General features: G+C 41.9%; 1 protein-coding gene and 1 long non-coding RNA gene across 4 annotated transcripts in view; one reads left to right on the forward strand and one right to left on the reverse strand.

The window, feature by feature from the left end:
• The window catches only part of NRG3 (neuregulin 3), a 611,141-nt gene that overhangs the window by 143,504 nt on the left and 445,381 nt on the right, over window positions 1-22,256 (reverse strand). For all 3 annotated transcript variants that reach the window (XM_081004950.1, XM_081004952.1, XM_081004951.1), the window contains exon 3: window positions 19,839-19,912. In XM_081004950.1, the coding sequence (XP_080861076.1) occupies window positions 19,839-19,912 (74 nt within the window). The remainder of the gene's footprint in view (window positions 1-19,838; window positions 19,913-22,256) is intronic.
• Window positions 1,555-10,338, forward strand: LOC308478223. Its single transcript, XR_013986910.1, has 4 exons — window positions 1,555-1,752; window positions 7,451-7,568; window positions 8,095-8,436; window positions 9,846-10,338. It is a non-coding gene; the product is annotated as an uncharacterized lncRNA (long non-coding RNA).

Raw genomic sequence — 22,256 nt, forward strand, 5'->3', positions numbered from 1 at the left:
CTCACTGGTAGCTCCCCACACTTTACCCACCTTTGAAGTCTCATTCATTCAGAATGTCTGACAAGGTTGTGCAGTGAAACATGGAAAGAACAGGAGACTGTGTGCCAGAAATGAATGAGAAGACGTTAACCCTTACACTGCCATCCAATTTCAAAAAAGGCTCATCTTCCCCCTGTTTAAAAAAAAATGGTTCCACAGGTATTTTATTTGGGGGTGGGGTGGGGGTTTGTATAGTGATGGTTAACTGTTCTATGAATGAACAAGGGGCCAGACTACTTTAGACCATAGTCAACAAAACTTCCCATTGCCATACAGTTAGAAAGATGTAGCCTGCCCACCCCCTTTGAGAAATGTTGCTAATATTACTTATTGGCGAGGAACAACAACAACAAAAATGTAATGAGTTTTATTTGCTCCTGATAAACACCAGAAGACTTATCAACAAGCAGACCCAAACCCATATGAAACAAAGAGTTGGGGGGGGATGTTTAAAATAACCTTTTCTTTTTAAAAACAAAAACAAAAACAGAAGCCTTCCTTTTAGGAATTCTAGGTGCCAAAATCCAAAGGGAGCAGAAAAGACTGTTTATGTATGCAACCACGGCTGCACAGATGTCATTGGCCCAGAGATGGAAAAGAAGATAAAGTCCCTACCAGAGAAGAATGGCAGATCAAGTTGATGGATTATGCCGAAATGGCTAAAATGACTGGAAGAATCAGAAATCAGGAAGACCAAAATTTTAATAACAAATGGGGGAAATTTATAATTGATCTTAAAAACCATTGTAAACAGTTAAAATTGTTAGTAGGATTGAAATAACACTTGTAGTTTAATGGTGAATTTTGGACACAATGGAGAGGTAAAAGATCTGGATTATTATAAAAGATGCAGGAGGAGAGGATTAACAATAGGACCCACAAAGGGGGCAGGGAGGGAGCTTTCTCCATCCTGGGAAGGCAGGGAAGGTGAAGGACTGAGACTGTTCCACAAGCTGCGTGTGCTTACCTGACCTGTTGGATGTGTTGTGGAATGAGGCCTTCAGGATCTCCAGCCATCAGTTTTCAACCTGAGTAGCTGTGCAATGTAGCTCAGGATCTAAATTAGACCATATCCCTCTATAGGACAGAATGATCAGGACCCTCTGCATGCTATCCACATACAAAGATCCAGATTGCAGCCTATTATCTGAAATTAAATATTAGGCAAGTTGTGGAACAGATCAATATCACTGGTTTTAAAGGCCACAAGAAAGGAATTACATCATTCTGTGCTATGGGCTCAGTGGATTTCGGCCAGCACAATGAGCCTAGATATCAGTGTTTTCAAATACCACTCCAATGTTTGAACACCAACACTGGACAGCTACTTGCCACAGCAACCCATCATTAATCTGTCTAATTCCTAGCCATCTATACCAGTTAAACAAATGAAACCTCTACCCACAGCAGAGGTGATCCTCCTGGACACTGTCAGCAGCCCCAGTGAGAACAAGAGCTATGCCAGCTCTTCTGTCACAAGTCCATTGTGAAGTCATGTGTGAATGAAGTCACAGCCATGCTGAAGATAAAGCATTATCTACCTCTGTAGCTCTGCCTTATCTTTGTGTAGGGGTCATGGTCTTGTGACTCCCAGTGGCAAATACAGTGAGACAGTAGGAAAATGGAGCGAAGATGAAACTCACAAGCTCAGAATGCCCAATGATGAAAAGAAGAAGTATTGGGGCAAGGGGGAGAAACCTCCAACGGCTTCTGGTATGTCTTTTGAGAACAATTCAAGGTGCTTATGCTCACATTTAAAGCTCAATATGGCTTAGCGCCCAGGAAAATGAAGTTATACATTCTCAGTTCCACTTACTGAAGTCATATTTGGAGTTGGTGACCAGAAAGAGCCATCTCAGTGGTGTTCCTTGCCTGTGGAATTCTCCCCTGGTGCCAACATTATTGTGTGTTTTTTGGCATCAGGCAAAGGGGTATTTAGTCTCTCAGACTCATTTATTATTGAAATTTTTACATATTGCTCTTCCATAAAGCTTCAGGATAAAATATAAATAATGTTAAATAAGTAAGAAAATAGAAAGCAGGATTTTCTTTTATCAGTCTTGAACCTACTGCCCGCTGCTTAGCTCTACTGACTGATCCCAAGTTATAGTTATGGGTGAGGAGGAAGAGAATCAGCTATCATACCGAATAGAGAACACGGTGGCTCAACAGACAGACCTGCAGTGAACCCTTGTTCATGAGTCCAGAAAGATCTTTATTTAATAAGAGGTGACTGTCGGCTGTCATTTCATGAAGAGAAAACTGTCATGTGAATCAGACTTTAAAGAATGGGAAAGATGGCTGGAAACAGACAAAAGATTTTGAGAGAGTTGAAGGCAATATGACAGATGCTCTGTTACCCTTAGGACATACAGGCTTTTTCTTAGCTCACTCTTGTCTCTCATCAAATAAATTTTGAAACTGGCAAACCTTTGTTTCCACTGGTGATAGTGGGATAAAGTTGTGTACAAGAGGCAATGATTTATGTCTCAATACAACCTTCAGTTATTTTGGGGAGGGGTGTTCTTCCTTCTCCTGACTTGGTGCACCTTATTTAGAGTTAATTCCTACAAACAAGATTTCAAAACCTGTTGGAATATATTCTCGCCTTAAAACAACTTACAGCTCCATCATTGAGAGCATACTCAAAGCATGTTTTGCTCAAGGTGATTTCATTTCCCCCACTTACCATGACACTTTTGATTCTGTGTGGAGGAAGAATGGGGTATACTCATTCAGAGAAAAATTGCTTTCTACCATGTTGCTTACTCAAGTGGGAATTTCTATTACCCTGTGCAATGGGGAGGAGATCCTTAATTTTTAATATGTCTGTAAAATAAATTCAGATTGTTTCCTTAATAGAAATGTCAATCCCAATAGCCAAAAGATCTCTTCAAGAAGGTGGGGTGCTTTTTTTGAAGTGTACATTGAACCACCAGCATTAAGATTGATATCTTTGAGAGGAGAAATAGCTATTTTAGTGAAGGGATTCATATTTTCCTATTTGAAATATCCATCTGTTCTGCAAATGCAAGATACAGCATTTTAGCAGCAAGCATAGTTTATTTACTCCCTTCCATCTTTAAAGATATTCATCTTTTTATACATGAGCTCCCCTCTCTATGCTATTTGATTCGGCTGTTGAAAATTATCCTGATTCACAGTGAATTTTGCACCACAGAGTTCCGTAGTGACTTATTTCCTATGGGCCTGATTGGAGCCTGTTCTGGACAGACACAGTGAAAAGGCCAAATCCAAATTGCTTTATTGCTTAGCAAAAAACCATCCTCAGTCCTACAGCGGTACAATGGAAATCGTGATATTACTCAAAATAAGAATAATATAATCCATTGCAATAGCAGTAGAAGAGAAAGTAGGCTAGCATCAGACCCAGCTGAGAATAAGCCCGACCCTGTAAACTCTTAGATTTGGTTGAGTAGCTATTTAGATAATAAAGTGTTTTTTTTCTTAATTGGTCTATGGCCTTCAGAAAACACAGTTTGATTACCTCCTGGCTGATTTAAAGCTTAAGAGTAATCAAGGTTTTCAAGGCTACATAATCAAAGGCTTGGTATCAAAAGGCACTAGAAACTGAGTCACTGAATAGCAGTAGATTCAAGCTGGACCAAAAGTTGCTCAAACAAAGCATCGCTGTCTTATTGAATTAATTTCTACAGGATAGTGGTGGTCACTAGTTAAGCCTGCTTTTTAAAAAGGATTAGATAAATCTCTGGAGAACATAGGTCTATTAATAAACCATTAGCCGTGACACATGAGGCCAGCAACAAAACGTTGCAGTGGATCCCATCTCCTAACACCAGTGTTTGTGTTTAATTGAGTTGGAATCACTGCCAGATTGGAGGCCACGGGGCAGGTGCCTTAAATATGAGGTGGTTGAGGGCTGCTTCACTGTCATCCCCCACCACTCCTCCTTCCTCATTCCCTTGCTAAATTTGAAATTTTGTTGCTGCTGTAGCTGTTGATATGACATTAGCATGGGCACTCTCCCCTGCAGTCTGAGGAATGGAGGAGTCCCCATTGTAGAACAGGGAATTCTGGGTGAGTTGACCCAGGAGAGTGATGATGCCACTGCTGTTCTTGCCTCAGCGCAACGGCAGTAGTGGAGGGACTCTCCGCAACCACATCACCCAGAATGCCTAAGGGAGGGTCTGGCTAGCAATCACTGCCTGGCTTTACTAAGGGAGGGTCTGGCTAGCAATTACCGCCTGGGGGGGGGGAATAGCGAAATAATCATCCTTGCAACAGTCTCATTTTCTGATATATGTCCTTGGTAAATCACTGCCCCAACATCCAATCCTTATTATTATGGTGGTTTGTGCCATGACAGCTCATGGTCTGGTGACACTGTCTTCTCCCGCAGTGGTCTCAAACTTTTACTCTGGGCCACACTTTCAGAATAAAAATTTGCTTGTGGTGTGCTGAATGTTTGTTAATTAGAAATACATCGGAAACAAAAATATCTCAGCTAGGATTGTCCTTAGTATCATATGATGTTATTGCTCTCATTTTGAAAATATATCTATCCATATTCTTTAAAGACAGAGATAGAGATTAGATAGATAGATAGATAGATAGATAGATAGATAGATAGATAGACATGGAAATGTTTAAATGTTTCTTTGATTGTCCTCAAATCTTCCTGCCTCTCTTGCCATCCTCTCCTGCCACACCAGCGAGGCACACCACATCCTTTGAGAACCACTGTCCTACTGGCTGGGATTTTTTCTTCTTCTTCCTTGGCGATCACTCGTAGCCGAGCAAGATCATCTTCCATAAACACAGTTTTAACAATGTGTCTGTAAGCGACTGTGGAGGCCAATTCTGGAGCCACACGTCCTTCCACAGTGGGGACATTGGTTTCTGGGTGGGAGTTGATCGCAGTGTGGATTTGCCAAGCGTGCCTTCCCCTTAGTTGGGATTTACTGCACAAGCAGTAAATGGTGCTTTGCTTTAAGTGCACTTCTGTATTTCAGGCACCAGGAAAAGTGGCAGCTGCTAATGTACACAACAGACAATGGAGGAAAGGCAGCAGAAGCCTTGGCTTCTTGCTCTTGATTTTGGTGGTTTTATAAGAACACCTTGCAATGGTGTTACAGTGGAGGGACAGTGTCAGACAAGTGCTCACTCAGTATCAACTGAGCCCATCAGCCAGGTTAGAACAGCTGCCCACTTAACCTTATTTAGGCTCAACATTTTACTGCTCAAAATTTCAGTTTAGCCCTAGTATCAAAGACCAAGGCAGAACCTCGAATTGTGAAATGTTGTAGGTTTGGCTGACTTTCCATTCAGCAGAGTTTCTATATCCTCCCTTCATTTTTATCTTAGAACTTTAAAGGTATTCCCCAATCCCTGCAGGATAACAGCTAATTATTTCAATAAAGAATCACAATTCATTATAATGCTGTTTTCTGCAAGATTCAGATAATCCTCAAAAGCCAAGGCAGTGCAAATATAGAAGGATCATGTAAATTCAAGGAAAAATACATACCAGAATCCCATGATGTACCGAGTCCACAATTTCTCTAATGAACCCCAAGTTTATTTCAGTGAACTTGAATCTATGCCTGACCAGAGTCCCCATGTGAAAGAACTGGCATAACCATACAAATTGCCTTAATAAGCATTGTCAAAGCAGCAAAAAGGTTCAATGTGAAGGATGAAGATAAGAGATGTTCACTCAGATTTAAATGAGAGCTGGGCTCTGAGTCAGTAAGCCTCAGAGTTCCTTTCATGCAGATGAATGCAAGTTTGATAATGGAATATTAGTCATTTGGGGAGACACTACTCTCTGTTGTATGGCCCATGTTGCCATTTATGTGAGACACCTGAAAATTTCTCAGGGGTGTCCAAAGTCCGTTTTGGGGGCCTAATCTGGCCCGCCGGTTGGTTTCATCCAGCCCCTGTGGCAGTTGATTTCCTGTAGTAAAATCGTAAAAAAAAACCCCTCAACAATTTCAATCCTAAAAAAAGGTCAACAACTTTGGTCGCCTCTCACAGCCCTTCACTTCATCAAATCTGGCCCTCTTTGAAAAAAGTTTGGACACTACTGCCTGAAATGAATGGGGAACTGAAAACACAAATTCAGAATGGATTGTGTGGGAAAACCTTATGCTCTGCAAACTGAACTCCATATTGTAAATTTTTTTTAAAAAAAATATATCCTGGGAAATAAACATTCAGGAAGGTGTTATTACAGTATGCAGCCAATCACATTCTGATGATCTAAGTCAGCCTTTCTCAACCTGTGGGTCCCCAGATGTTGTTGAACTACAACTCCCATCACCCCTAGCTAGCAAGACCAGAGCTCAGAGATGATGGGAGTTGTAGTCCAACAACATCTGGGGACCCACAGGTTGAGAACCACTGATCTAAGTAGAAGTGCAGTCAGTTGAGAAAGTATGGGCATTCTAAATGAAATATAAAGCATGAACTTACCCAGAGTGATTGTCCTATTGATTTGAATGCAGACTTTTTCCATATTGCCCTAATTCTGTCTGCACTGGTTGCATTGGGCCCAATTTAAGGTGCTACTGTTAGTGTGTAAAGCCCTAAATAACTTAGGATTTGGGTATTTTATGGTAAAGTTCAACCCTGAGCTCAGGTGAGGGGGCTTCATATGCAGGCCTGCTGGTGAAAACCATGGTAACATGGTTGCTCACCATGTTAGGATACTCTGGATCTCCTCCTAGAGGCATGTCCAACCACAATGATGTTGACTTTCTGCCACATAGTGAAGACTTCCCCCCATTTTTTTTTGGGGGGGGAGCTGATTAGTCTACTGTGGCCTTTAGATTTCCCTATTTTATTGCATTCATTAGATTATAGTAAAGTACACCAATAATCTTAATAGCATTGGGGTTACCCAAACCCATTCCTTCATATGTATTGTTTTACTATGACTGAAAGCCAGTTTTGGACCTTTTATTAAAAAGCATTGAAAAGTAAAATATTTTATCCAATGCTGAATGTGTGGAGTTTGATGGATCCACCCCCCTGCCAGATCTGCTCTGAAGTGTCCTCCTCTAGAGCAGATTTTGAGTCTGGAGAGAGGAGACAAGGGGGAAATTCTGTTCTTAATGCCGAATGATGGCACAATAAATTAATCAATGGAAAAGAAGTCTGATTATTATTATTATTATTATTATTATTATTATAAAAAACTATAAAAATCTTTACAGGCATCTCGGGAAAGAATTATGGGACAAAGCAATTCCTTACAACCTTTCAAGTGGCTACGCTGAATATCTGGTACAGAATACAACTAGTACCCCCTAGTAGCTGGTATTCTGCTCAACATACCAATGATTCTTTTCATTGACCTTGACTCCTGTTTCTGTGGCCACTTTGCTGAGAGTTGACTGTAAGTGCTCACTGTTTCATTCAATTACAGCTTTAAATTGGTGATTAGCCAATTAATCCTCACAGAACCTGGAGGGATTCAAGTGTTATTGAAATCTGCAAAGTGTTTTTGAAGATATCAAAGAAAATTCAAGTGCAGCATCCTCAATGTGAGTAAGACCATTACAATAATGAACTTATTTGAAGGGCAATCCACAATAACAGCTGCCGAGAAATGAAGCCCTTTTACGTAAAGAAACACACATTGTGTTGGCTTCATGGAATCCTATGTCAGCTTTAAATATAGAATGTGCAAACCAGGTCATACATTTTTGCAAAACAGAACATTGCATATATTTATGCAGCAGTTCAGAAGTAGTCAGAAAATTTTATTTTAATATGATAGCCTTCTCTCTAGACACTTCAATCCAGTAACTGTTTTGTTCAATATTTTGGTGTTTCAGTAGCCAACAAAAAAGATGGGTGACTATTACAACCAACTTTAAGTTTTAAAGAAAAGAGGAAATCCAGCGGATCATACTTTTAAGTAAAGTGGGTAGGACTTGTGCCTTTTACATATGTATATACTTGAATGAGCACTTTAGGTTAGTTTATTACTGTTTTTATATTTGAGTATTTTGAATGTAGAGTTTGGTTTTGGGGGTAAATTTATTTTGGTATGTACTTCCATTCAAGGAGTGATGGGGTCTGTTGGGACATGTTTCTACACCAAGACAGAAGTGTGTGGGATTCTTATCCAAGAGATGCTGTTTGCAGATGAAGCATTGCCAATAGCATACTCCGAGGAATCTCTACAGAGACACATCAATCTTTGCCCAAGCTTGAATGGAGTTTGGCCTCACCACCAGTCTCACAAAGACCAGCATCCTGGGTCTAGACGTCATCGGCACTCCATGCGTCAGCACTGGTGACCACATGTTTGAAGTAATAGACAACTTTGTCTTCCTCTCCATCAATGCTGAGCTGAACTAGCTTCTTGGCAAGGCAACTACAGCAATGGCTTGCCTCTCCAAAAGGGTATGGAATAATGTGATACTAATGTTCAATATGGGACACGGGTGGAGCTGTGGGTTAAACCACAGAGCCTAGGACTTGCCGATCAGAAGGTCGGCGGTTTGAATCCCCGTGACGGGGTGAGCTCCTGTTGCTCGGTCCCTGCTCCTGCCAACCTAGCAGTTCGAAAGCACATCAAAGTGCAAGTAGATAAATAGGTACCGCTCTGGTGGGAAGGTAAACAGCGTTTCTGTGTGCTGCTCTGGTTCGCCAGAAGCCGCTTAGTCATGCTGGCCACATGACCCGGAAGCTGTATGCCGGCTACCTCGGCCAATAAAGCGAGATGAGCGCCACAACCCCAGAGTCGGTCACGACTGGACCTAATGGTCAGGGGTCCCTTTACCTTAATGTTCAATACCAAGATGAAGATCTACCAGGCTTGTGTGTTGAGCACGCTGCTTTGTGGAAGGGAGTCGTGGACAACTTGCACCCTCCAGGAGTAACATCTCAATGCCTTACGTATGTGCTGTGTGTGGAAGATTTTGGGCGTCACATAACAGGACAGAGTCTCAAACAAAGATGTGCTCTCCCAAGCTCACATTCCCAGCATGCTTTCACTTCTGTCTCAGCGACATCTACACTGGCTTGGTCATATACACAGAATGGAAGGTGGCAGGGTCCCCAAGGACATGCTCTATGGCAGGCATAGGCAAACTCGGCTCTCCAGATGTTTTGGGACTATAGCGCCCATCATCCCTGACCACTGGTCCTATTAGCTAGGGATGATGGGAGTTGTAGTCCAAAAACATCTGGAGGGCCGAGTTTGCCTATGCCTGCTTTATGGGGAGCTGGTTTCAGGCACTAAGCCTATTGGCAGACTAAATCTGCATTACAAATGTGCCTGCAAACATGACATGAAGGCTGGCAGCATTAACCTGCCATTTGGGAATCCCGTTAGACGATTGTGGTGCTTGGAAACAGACACACATTATTTGACTGGAGAACTGCACTGCAAAATTCAAAGAAGAGCAAATCTGAAGGATGGCTGTGTTTCAAAAAGTGCAAGTTAATTAGATTCACCTTTAAATGTGAACAATATCTAATTTTTCCCCCATCCCAAGTGGTGAGGTGCAGGTTTCTGTGTCTCCTGCTACCATGTGCTAAACTTTTAATGTGACCCAAAGCATGTGCACTCCAAGTAGGCCCTGACTACACAAGCAAAAAAATAAAAATAAAAGTTGGATGATACTCATTCGTAAAGTCTAATCACACAGTGATTTAGTAGTGGTGATTGCTTCAGATTGCACATTAATGGTGGCTGGATCAATGCTTCCAAGGACCAGTGTTGAACTTTCTCTTTGCTAGCTTGGTGTGAGAGATATCCAGAATGCCTTCGTGAAATCTCATTGTTATCTCTTTTTTGCTTTTCTCAGAATAATCTGGATGCTTCATTCCGAAGAGGAAAGCCAAATTTACATTGAACTTGCTTTCTACATAGAAAGCCCCCCCCCCCCAGTCCCCGAGTGACAACAGAACATCCACTGCTGATCAAAGTTTCATCTACTATGTCCAAACTATCATCAATACTGCTGGAAGGTCTGGGTTGAACTTCCTATTTCATAGGAATGTGTAACAATGTGGGTGGTGGTGAAACATCATTGCCAATTACCACCAGGATATTCTGTATGCTAGACACAGATAACTCCCAAAGTTATACTTTGAGCCTAATGACCTTGGATTCCTGCAAAAAGGCACTTGTAAGAAATGGTATAAAGTGGTGGTGATGCATACAGCATGTAATTGGAAGTTTCCAAAGCAACAATACAGATAGCAGGGGTTAATAAAGTTTGGGACACTCTGCTTTATGTGCAAACTTAAGCAAACAATGAAATCAAATTGTTTTACAAAATAAATATGGCACCAAGATTCTCTGTTTGTTTTCCTGCCTTTAAGATGCTGATCAAATTCCAGTTACAGATGCCTGTATTTTTTTCTGACTAGGATGTATATATGATATATAACTTATATATACTATAGTTAGGGAGCTAGTTGTCCCAGAAGCATAATATATTAAAGACTGCAATAGGCGGCTTTCTTTATTCCTTAGGTGAGCTTTTCGTACTGGTGTGTGATATATATGTGTTTCCCTTGCTTATATTTTGAATTATATTTCAAAATAAAAAATGTATGTGGGAGGCAGGGGAAGAGAAGACACCAAGGGCACACACAATTTGACTAAAACCCTGCCATTTTCAATTTATTATTATTAATTTGAGGGTCCCAGTTAAGGGATGGGGCATTTTTGTGCTTCCTTCAAAATTCTTCAGATTCCTTGACTATGCAGGAGCCTGCAAATCCACCTCTTTCACTTTAAGTTAAACTAGACTGAATAGTGGGTCATATTTTCATACCTTCAATGCTCAAGTGACTCTGTGTCACCCTAACTTACTTCACTGTTGTGAGGGGAAATGGTCTGAAAGCAATGAAATGGAGAATGTGCTTTTCCCATTGTCCTTATTTGTTCAGAGCCACTCATATAATAGTTCTTTACAGCAGAAACGGTTAGAAGTTCATCACACTGTTTAACTGGGGTGGTTCATATGTTGGCAAAACTAGTAATTTTCTGGGGCATGACTCCTCACAACCTCACTATATTCACAAAACAGCATGTGCTATTTTGTTCAGCTGGAGCTTGAAGGAGAGCCTCTTTAAGGCAGGTCCATCAAGTTGGCTCAGAATCAAATCAGATCCAACAAAGCAAAGCACATCAGGACCTGGACAGCTCTGAGTGAGCTTTACTGGCTGAGCTGCAGGAGATGTTGTCTCAGCAAAGGACCAGAGTCATCTGAAGAATTAAGAAGGCTAGCAGGACCCCTCTTCCAGTAGTTGAGCTGTATGCAATCCCTAAAGGGCCTGCAGCTGACTCCAGCATGGCTGTGGATCAGGAGATGCTACAGGGGAGTCACCCCCAGAGTATGAGGAAGAACCATGTTTTTCTGGCTTGGATGATGTAGGAGGAGTGATGAGGCCCACCAGAGTATAAACTGTGACTCAACCTGAGTCCTCATCGGGATAACTAGGCAGGCTGCTAGGATCAGGCCCAGAATGGCAAGTTGTAGGATTCAGTGTGCAAGTTGGTAAAATGCAGGGGAAAGTTGGGGGGGGGGGAGAGAGAGAGAGGACAGCCAAGCTCTCTATTCTCTATTATCATCTAGTTCCATGATAACAACGGAACATTCCATGTTGCTTCCCAGGTGTTAGAACTCTGAGACATGAACCGAGTTCCTTATGGTCTATGTCACAATGCCAAATGAGTTGCCATGAATTGCGTGTGCTCAAGCCTAAAGGCTATACAACGCAACCAACAGATAGGACCACCAATTTCATGTCCCTGATTTAACTGAACATTTTACAGGGTTTGTCCTTACAAACAAAAGATAATTGCTCCCATTCTGAATCATCTGCCCAAGACTACCCAGGGAATCTATAAACTGGTTGTATTTTGAACCCAGGTCTCATTTGTAGAAGTCCAATTATCTGTCAACTGAATGACTTTGACTTTTAAAGCAATTGCTAAAGGTGGGGGAGACATGCTTCATTTACAAGGTATCTTTCCAACTTCCAATAATACCCCATATTGATCACCACAGGTAATTTCAACCCTTTCTGTAATGAAAGGTCAGTTTTCTGTACTTTGAGACTGGGAATGCTATCGTAGTAATACTGGTGCATTATTTTATAAATAGTCAACTCATTACTATTTCAATTGAGAAATGCTAACACTTCAAACTTTCCAGCACCAATCATGCTCAATCTAGACACTAAATAAAACAAATCTGGAAAGTATCCCAGGGCAGGCCTTGCCAGAACCATTGTTCGCAGGCCCCAGCTGCAACATTGCATGCTGAAACTTTAGATTTTCTTTACTCTGGTCCTCTGAACTTTACCAAGGTTAAGGTAAATTGGATGGGTTTTGCCTGCTAACAGCAACCAGGCGAATAAGCACCAGGTGAATAAGCACCAATTTCTCTGGAGAACAGAATCAATGTGGTCCATGGTGCTGAGGAATGAAATTTGAACCCACTATAGCATATGTACCTGGTAGAGCAAAGTTTAGTTTAGCCTACCCACTAGGGGAGAGTGGTTATGTAAGCTTTCAGAATATTTAGAATTAGCCAAATTGACAGATATAATAAGACAAAAACCAAAAAGTGAAGTGAAAAAGGAATGGGAGTGTCTAAATGAATACCTTAAAAGCCTAGGTTCGAGGACAGAAATCTGCCTGAGTCTGGAATAATCTTGTGAAGTGAAAGGATAAGAAAGAGGGATTTATATCTGGATGCTAGGATAGAGATGATAAGGAAAACAGGAAAACAGGAAGACACAATGAGAGGTAAAGGAGGTGCTGTGGGATTGGTGGAAGTCAATGTTTGTTTTCTTTTTAATGTTTAGATTATTAACTTGGGTTTTTTTTGAATGTCGGTTTTTGTGTTTTGTGTATTGTTATTTTTCAATATTTTTCGTGTTGTTGTTGTTGCTGTTGTGTGGAAAATACTAATAAAATTTGCAATTAATTTATTATTATTATTATTATTATTTAAAAAGGAAGAGCCTCCTATTGGTTAACAGGTAAGGTCCTTTAGGAAGAATGCCACCAAGGAGGAAGGGCCTAATCTCTGCTCCCAGACTGAGTTCAGAGCCAGAAAGAAAGCTCATAAGCCTCCACAAGTACAAACAACATATAAAAACACAAGACACAACATTCACTGGTATAAGCTCATTATGAGAGTTCGGCTTGTGTCTTTTCTGTTCTTTAGTGTCTTTCCTGTTCTTTTTATTTCAGCTCATCTCTCTCTGTTAATATTGAATTGATTCTGACAGTCTAGTAAAATTCTCATGAGGTGACGAAACAGCACACCAGTGTCCACATTAAATGACTTGTGAGCTTGGATAGCTCCATTGGTGAGAGCATGGTGTTGATAATGCCAATGTTGCAGGTTCAATCCCCCATATGGGACAGCTGCATATTCCTGCATTGCAAGGGGTTGGACTCTATTATTCTACGTAGATGATGATAATAATAATAATAATAATAATAATAATAATAATAATAATAATTTTATCATTCATACCCCGCCCATATGGCTGAGTTTCCCCAGCCATTCTGGGCGGCTCCCAATTAAGTGTTAAAAACAATACAGCATTAAATATTAAAAACCTCCCTAAACAGGGCTGCCTTCAGATGTCTTTTAAAGATAATATAGCTGCTTATTTCCTTCACATCTGATGGGAGGGTGTTCCACAGGGTGGGCGCCACTACAGAGAAGGCCCTCTGCCTGGTTCCCTGTAACCTCACTTCTCGCAATGAGGGAACCGCCAGAAGGCCCTCGGCACTGGATCTCTGGCTGAACGATGGGGGTGGAGATGCTCCTTCAGGTATACATGACTGAGGCCGTTTAGGGCTTTAAAGGTCACCACCAACACTTTGAATTGTGCTCGGAAACGTACTGGGAGCCAATGCAGATCTCTCAGGACCGGTGTTATGTGGTCCCGGCGGCCACTCCCAGTCACCAGTCTAGCTGCCGCATTCTGGATTAATTGCAGTTTCCAGGTCAACTTCAAAGGTAGCCCCACATAGATCGCATTGCAGTAGTCCAAGTGGGAGATAACTAGAGCATCTAGCGATACAGACTCTCCTCCTGCAAGAGAGGGGAGTGGTTGTGGTCGGGATCCGGACTCCGCCTCTAGCAGGGGGCGTTAGCCCCCTGCCTCCCACTCACCTGGCTGGCGCCCACGCCCATCGGCAGGCACCCAACCAGGTGCCTCCGAGGGGGCATGTTCAGCAGCCTAAATGCTGCGGCGCCAGCCCCTCCTCTGCCGCACTCTTCATCGTCTCATCGCGATTCACCCACCCTCCACTCCCTTTAAGCTCAGGGTCTTAGTTTTCCTTGGCCTTGCTATGGACCTTAGGTTGGTCGCCCTGGTTGTCCGGGGGGCCTGGTAGGAATTTTTCCATTTGGCATTAGGCTTTTTGGTTTTTTCGCCTACCTCGTAGCAATCGTCACAACTTTTGTGGTATTGGTGGGTAGGTTAGGCATTGGAATAATGTGTTGTGGTGTCGAAGGGCTGGGTGTGGCCATCACCTATGCCTTTAATTTTGGGGTATTCCGTTAAAGGAATCTGGCGGTCGTGTATTCTGTCCGATGCCTGCTTGGCGGGAGGCCATGGCACGACCCTCGGTGACATCAGGGGAGAGCCTATAGTTGGATTAGCATCAACAGGCTCCACCTACTGGTGAATAAACCCCCTTCGTTTCAGACTCACCCCTCTCTGAGGGGGTGGAGTCAGCTGACGTAATCCAATGCCTAAGCCAAAACCTTTTCACTTGCTGTAATCAATAAAGTTGTGGCCTTTTCTTGCCCATTAACCTTATATCACGTGTCCTTGTGTATTCATTCCTCTTTGGGGGGATCAGGTCCTCGAACCACAACTACATAGATATACTCTATGTAGATATTATGTACCCACCAAAATTTTACATATGACGTAAGTACCTCAAGCATCAGTACTCAAGCTCATTTGACTTTTTTACCTGCTATCAAGTTGACTTTGCTGAACCATGTAATCCTGTGTGTTCTTGTTAAAAAAAAAAAAGTGTGAATGACCAAAGAGGGTGGGAGTGGAGGAGGAGAGCACAAGAGTGTGGAAGCCTTTGAAAACTGCCCATGGTCTCAGTGACGCTGCATAGAAATGATGTTTATAAGTTCATTGCATGATGTTTCTTAGTTGCCAATATAATGCATGTGTGTCAAACATCCATTTTTAAGTGTGTGTTTGATGGGAGAGAGACGACATTAAAGCACCCATGAAGAACCAGCTCCTTCAATTTTTTAAACTTGGAACTTGAATACTGGGGGCAGGGAGGGGGACACCATGATCATAGCAGTTAAGATAGATGTGGCATATCTTTTGAAAACTCTCTTCAACTTAATTGCCTATATATAGAGTGCTTTCATGGTTATCCCCAAATGCCATCTCCAGGTGACCTCTCCTGCTTATATTCATTTCCTTGGGCATCAAGAATTATGACTGCTGAAATGCTGAACTTCCCTGCTTTGAGGCCAGTAAATGTGATCTGACAAGTTACTGGAACAATTTCACCTTCCTATCAATGCAGAAGTGGAGAAAAGCGTATTAAGAACAGCAGGGTCAAAAGTAAGGCACCATGGTAAAGATGCGTGTATGCTCAGAAACAGTCTGGCTACGAATGGAAAACAGGCCAGTTTAAAAAGCTGAATAATTATTATTTTTAAAAAAACCTTCCAAAGTTGAGGTACCAAACTTCATTGCTGAGCTGTGGATTCAAGACACTTCTAAATGAGGCAAAACCTGGACAAAAACCATGCTAGATACACCAGAGGTTGATAGTGCTCTCTTGTTTTGTTTTAATCTAATTGCTAGGTGGTGTTGATGGTGGGGAAACAGCCCAGAAATTGCTAATACATTGGAAAAAGGCTATACATTTACACGGCAAACCCAATTCCTTTGAGGAACACAGGTTGCCAGTGCAGATGGTGCCTTCGTTATCTTGGCAAGTGCTGCGGCATGTGTTCTTAATGAAACCAGTAGGACTAGTTGGGCAAAATGTGAACCCAGAACCACAAGGGTTCTGCAGCAGGATGCATATGCTACACTGCACTTCCCCTTGATTCATGAAGATTATATGCCAATGTTGACAGAAGTCCAAAGAGGCTATTTGTTGGAAGCCTGTTTCACGCAGCTGATTGTGTACATAACTTATGGAAGAGTGGTGAATCTGCATGCCTAAATGCCTGACTCCATGTGGAAATTTCACACCCACAAAAAATACTTTGAGCATATGAGCATTCACCATATTTATGATTCTCTTCAGCAACATTGTTCCCCTTGATTTTTTTGCTTCTTTGGGGTCATCCTCCCAATCCCCCTCCTCTTTGGATTAGTCACACACACATATATTTAAATTAAAACACATTTATTCAAAAGTTACCCTACAGCTTTGTCCACTGCCGTAATATTACAGAATGATCACTCCAATCCTCAATCCCTCATCACTGATGTACATATATATACATGACAGTGATGAGGGACTGAGGATTGGAGTGATCATTCTGTGAGTATATGTGTGTGTGTGTGTGTGTGTGTGTGTGTGAATGACTATATATATATATATATATATATACACACACACACACACACACACACATATATGATCCCACCTAATTAGGAGTCACATGGTAAATGGGATTGTGTCAAAATACTATGTTGCTAACCTGGCTTGCCTGTAGAATGACATCACTAACAGCAAAGAAAGCAAATAAGAAATTATTATTTTTGCCAATGTCACAAATTTTAGTGAATGGGAGCAGTTATACTAGGTGGTTTCATTTTAGACCTAGTTCCCTCCCTTCAGCTTGCAGGCTTCTGAATTTTACCTGTGATAATTTGTCTGAAGCAGAGTAGGTATTTCGATATATTGGGAAATGCTTGTGGGGATACATATCTATTGTCTACTGTCTATCCTGCAAACCTTACTGGCAGACATACAAGTTTTGTCTGCATGACGGCTGTTAACGGAGTACCCCTCCAAAGGGTCAGAGCCAACTGGAGTACTCACTGGAAGAAAGAAGCTCATTTTGCTGACATAATGTCAGACACAAGTGAAGAGTGGAAGTCAATGGTGCATGAGAAGTATTAAACTCTGCACTGACTACCACCTCCCCTTCAAAATGTGATTGTTGCTGAACAGTTACCTCCCCACTGACCTTAAATAAGATTTCCTGTAAAAGATTAGTTCACACTAAAATCTCATGTCAAATTTTGAGTCAAAGTCTTCTTGCAACCATAACCGAAACACATTTGTTTCCCCCAGTTATTCTCTGTGGAGTTTTGTGATGAATATCCACTAGGTAACTCTAAGCAGATGAATATTCTGTTTATATTTCCAGGACTTTGATATTAGTATGTGATATCTCATGATATTTGAGATCAACATTTGGGTCAGGATCCACAGTGCTTTATGCATGTGTTTTTGTGTGTGCATGGGGACACCAGCAATTTTTACTTCACCTCCTGTGCTTTCTTGGACAGGTTTTGTGCTAGCTCCTCTTCCGTACAGCAGTTACTGTTACAAAAAGACAGAAATACCCATTCAGAAGAGCACTCCAGTGTTCTCAGAACAAACAGAGGGCCATACTCCATGGGTGTGCTCCTAATATCCATGTGCCCAATGACTTTGCCCTGCTTCCAACACTCATGAGGTCAGCAGAAGATCTGAATGGGGAGCCTATGCATGTACAGGTGTGTGTGTGCAGAAGCTTCTCCAAGTGATGGTGATTCCCCCATTGCAGAAGATTAGTAATTGCAAGGAGTCTACATGCACTGGTTCCCTGTTCAGAACTTCCACCGAACACCTGGGGCTGGAGAGCAAAGCCAGTGGGCAAGTTGTCGTTGGGCATGGGACAATGACCACATCGCTAATTCCACTTCTCTGTATTTGCTGAATACACAGAGAGTTTTTCTGAATAAGGCTGCAATGGAAAGACTGGACAGGCAACCAAAACTGACAATGGAGAGGAATGGCATTGCAAATACCTTCAAAAACTATCAGGTTCAAAGTTTCATAGTTGAACTCCATACATCCATGTCTCTTTGTACCTACATTAGCCTTACATTTCCCCCTATAGTACTCCATGACTTAATTTCCACAACTGAACCAAAATATCAGTGTGTACCCTTCTGATAAATAGTTTCAAGGCTGTACTATGTCAAGATCAAGCAAAAATAGAAGTCCAGGTTTTAAGTTGGATCCCTATGATGTGTGGAACTCCAGTCAATGTTGCTTACTGTTCCTATTTTACCAATAGGGAGGTACATTCAGTGAATCCAGCCTACCTAACAGCTTCCAATCTTATAGATGCATGAAGTTTTTTAAATGGAGGGAAACACAGGCTGATTTGTCCCAGGTCATCTTACTACAAGAGTTAATGGCGAAGGAATAAAGAAAAGGCCACCATGCAAGGCACAGGACATACAATACAGAAGAGCAAGTCAAGAAACTTTGGCAAAATGACAAAGAGCAGCAGCAAGAAGGAGGGGGGGACCCACAAAGAGGAAGAAACAAATCCCAGCCTTCATAAGGGAAGAAGCCCCAACTTTCAAACACGAACCTCCTGTTTTGTAGACTCAAAAAACAGTGAAGAATCAACATTGGACTTCATTTTATATTTTAAAAAAGAAAGAGTAAAACTGCTAACTGAAAGACTTTGATGAGTACATCCTCTTTTTGAGCTTCTGGTGTAATATGCTAGGTTGCATCTCTCTCACCACCCCCCACCCCCACCCCCAGTGAGATGCATGTGTTCAAAATTTATTTAGTTGTTTCTTCCCAGTTTTCTCATTCTCAGGACAGCTGACAATCATAATATATATATATATATATATTTAAAAATCCCCTACAAAATACTATTCAAGTCCCCTCCAACAAATGTAGCATCAGCAGAAACTCAGTAATGAACAAACAGGCCCAGTTCAGATGCAATACTAAACAATGGTTTAAAATGGGCTGGTTTCAACCAACCATAGTTAGGAGAACTAACTACAGTTTGTCCAGGTTCAGACATAATACTTGGTTGCAGTTAGTCTAAGACAAAAGGAAAAATTTTGAACTCCTCCCAGCCACATCAGAAGAGGAGGAGGAAGAATATGTGAGCCTGATTTTGGCTTGTTCCCATAATGATAACTCATGACTTACTGTAATGTCTGAACATAATATGCATACAATAAAACCAAACAGTGATATATTTCCAACTACACACCATTAACATATAGATAGTATACAGGTATAGAAAAACAAATCCCCACGACCATGGGGACCCCCCCATGACCAAGAATTTGAAACCAAGACAGGGTTATACTGAGGAAAGACAGTGGCTATCTCAGTTTTCAGTGGGGTAAAGTGAGGACCTCTTCCAACACATCATCCCGGACTACAAGCATGTCCTACCAGCTATAATGACAAGCATTTTGCTTGTATATATTTTTAAAAGCTGGTGTTTTGTTTTCAACTCACATCAACCCAACCATAGGAAATTCTAGCTGGGGCTAATGGGAACTGTAGTATAGCAAAATCTGGAGGGCACCACATGCCCTGTTGGAGAGACAGCGGCTAAAGGAATATGTTATTCTGTATAGCTTTCCCCCAGAAAATATAACATGATGAGGAAGACTCAAGACTATTTCATTATACAAAATACTTTACAAGCTCCTGAAATGGGTTTTGATGTAATTTTGACAATGAACAAAAGGTCACATCATATGGCAAAGGTTACCTCCGGCATGTAATAAAGACAGAAGAAGAAAGAAGAAAAAAGAAACATTTGACATACTTGGATCTGACAAGATTGAGTCGGTTTTCGGCAAAAATTGGTCACAGCGGACTCCTTGGTAGCCCTCTTTGCACCTGGGAAAAAGGGGAAAAATGACAAACATACGCATGCGGTAGTGACAGGCTAATTGCAAGGCATCAGTCAACTGCAAACATTGCTCAGAAGGCTAAGACAGAGCTAAAACGTTTTCAACCACCTGGAGCAGCAGTGCGAGTGGTTCCCAAACATTCTGCCTCCAAGAAAACCTTTCAGCATCCCCTCCCCTGCTGAGGAACCCTATATGTCTGCCACAGGACCTGGTATGTTGCAAAGGATCCTGAACCACTGCCTAGGATGCACACTTGGTCCATACACTTGGCCAAATATGTGGGGCCTCACCTTTGACCCACTTCAACTGAAAGGTTACTACATTTTGCTGCTTAGGGCAGAGCAGCAAATGGTGGCTCCCCCCCCCCAAATAATAATATCCAAGGTGCATAATATAATACCCATAGTACCCAAGGCCAGTCATGTTATTTTGCCACTTAGAGAGATGCCACAAGCACCCTTCCCCATCCATGGCAGGAAAAAGAACAATAGTTGTAAATAAAGTACTAATAAATCTAAATTAACTAACTCACAATTTTCTGCTCTTTCATGACAACTCAAATCAGCTGCTTGAAGTGGCCACCTCACTCTGCCTAGCCACAGGGTACCTAAGGCTACATCTCCTTCACAAATATGACCAGCAGCCATAGAAGCTGCTTCAGTGTGGCAGGATTCCCTCTTGGGTCTTTGTTATGGCATCAACACCACTATTCTATGGCACTGAAAGGTTAAGCTTTCTGGATATTAAAATATGTTCCCTAAGACCATTAAAGGTAAAGGGAACCCTGACCGTTAAGTCCAGTCGCGGACGACTCTGGGGTTGTGGCACTCATCTTGCTCTATAGGCCGAGGGAGAAAGCGTTTGTCCACAGACAGTTTTTCCGGGTCACGTGGCCAGCATGACTAAGCCGCTTCTGGCAAAACCAGAGCAACACACAGAAATGCCATTTACCTTCCCGCTGGAGCAGTACCCATTTATCTGCTTGCACTTTGACATGCTTTCGAACTGCTAGGTTGGCAGGAGCTGGGACTGGGCAATGGGAGCTCACCCCATCATGGGGATTCGAACTCCCGACCTTCTGTTTGGCAAGCCCAAGAGGCTCAGTGGTTTAGACCACAGCACCACCTGAGTCCCCTCCCCCCCTAAGATCATTACTTGATATCATAACAAGAAAATGGTAAAAAAAAAACTGGTTTTGCTCTTTTAAAGAATAAGCGTACTATTACAAGAATTTCATAAGTTGCCATGAAACCCTTTTTGTTTAAAAAATTATCATCAAATCATAAATTACCCTTTCTTTTAAATGTGCAGGGGTTTGAACCCAGGTCTCAGGGGTCCAAGTACTTGATGATGCAAGTTATCAGTAATGGGGAAAACAAGAGATGTGCAATTCATGAATGAACCAGCCCCAAGATCACTGCAGTCCTGGATTTCTTCATTTCTCTGAGTTTTTTTACTTTGACTATTTTGATGTTTCATAGTAAGACTGATCTTTCACTGGTGAAATGACCCCCTAGCAATCTGTTCAATCTGTTTCTGCCCATGGAGGCAGAAGCATACTGAGGCTACAAATATTCGGAAGTAAAACCCAGTCAATATGGGAAATCCTACTCTGACAGCCATAAGGATTTCTAGCCATGATTGCCCGATTCTTGTCTGGATTTAGCTTCAATTGACTTATCCACAGACAGTTTCTAAACACAGTTTGACACTTAGTAAGAGAAAACTTGGGCTGGAGGAAAAAGAGAGATATTTGGGTGTCACCGGAACAATGATATGGAATTTCACATCTCTGTATAAACTCACCCACTTGTGTCAATAGTAAGAGAGAGGCAGAACAGAATTTTGTGGGTCAGGACTGAAAGGGCCTGGGAGAATGACAAGAAGCTGTTATGTTTGGGGCTGCATCAAGACTCATCCACACAATCTTCAGACACACAGTGGTCGCCTATATTGCTTAAGTATCTACTACCTAGCCATCCCCAACAGTCTCTCAGTATCTAGACTGTCCAGACGGCAATTGACAACTATGGAATACAAAACTGCTAGCATCGCTAGGTATGTCTCTTGAAAATAATTCAGAAATTAACCCATCTAATTCCTGGGGGAGGGATAATGCTTTCCTTGAACAGCAGAATTTTCATCATATGGAAGTCCCTGCTCCTAGTGCTTGATGGCTTTATTTGGGAAAGTTATGGAATACAGACCAGAACCAGAACCTGATTTCAGCAAATGGGGATGAATATATGGACACAGTGGGACAGGACACCAGTGAGCACAACGGCACTTAATTATTTTCTTCCCTATCGCCGTTGGACCCGCTCTCATTT

Source organism: Podarcis pityusensis (genome assembly GCF_964106645.2).
Source record: "Podarcis pityusensis genome assembly, chromosome: 5".
Classification (NCBI taxonomy): Eukaryota; Metazoa; Chordata; class Lepidosauria; order Squamata; family Lacertidae; genus Podarcis; species Podarcis pityusensis.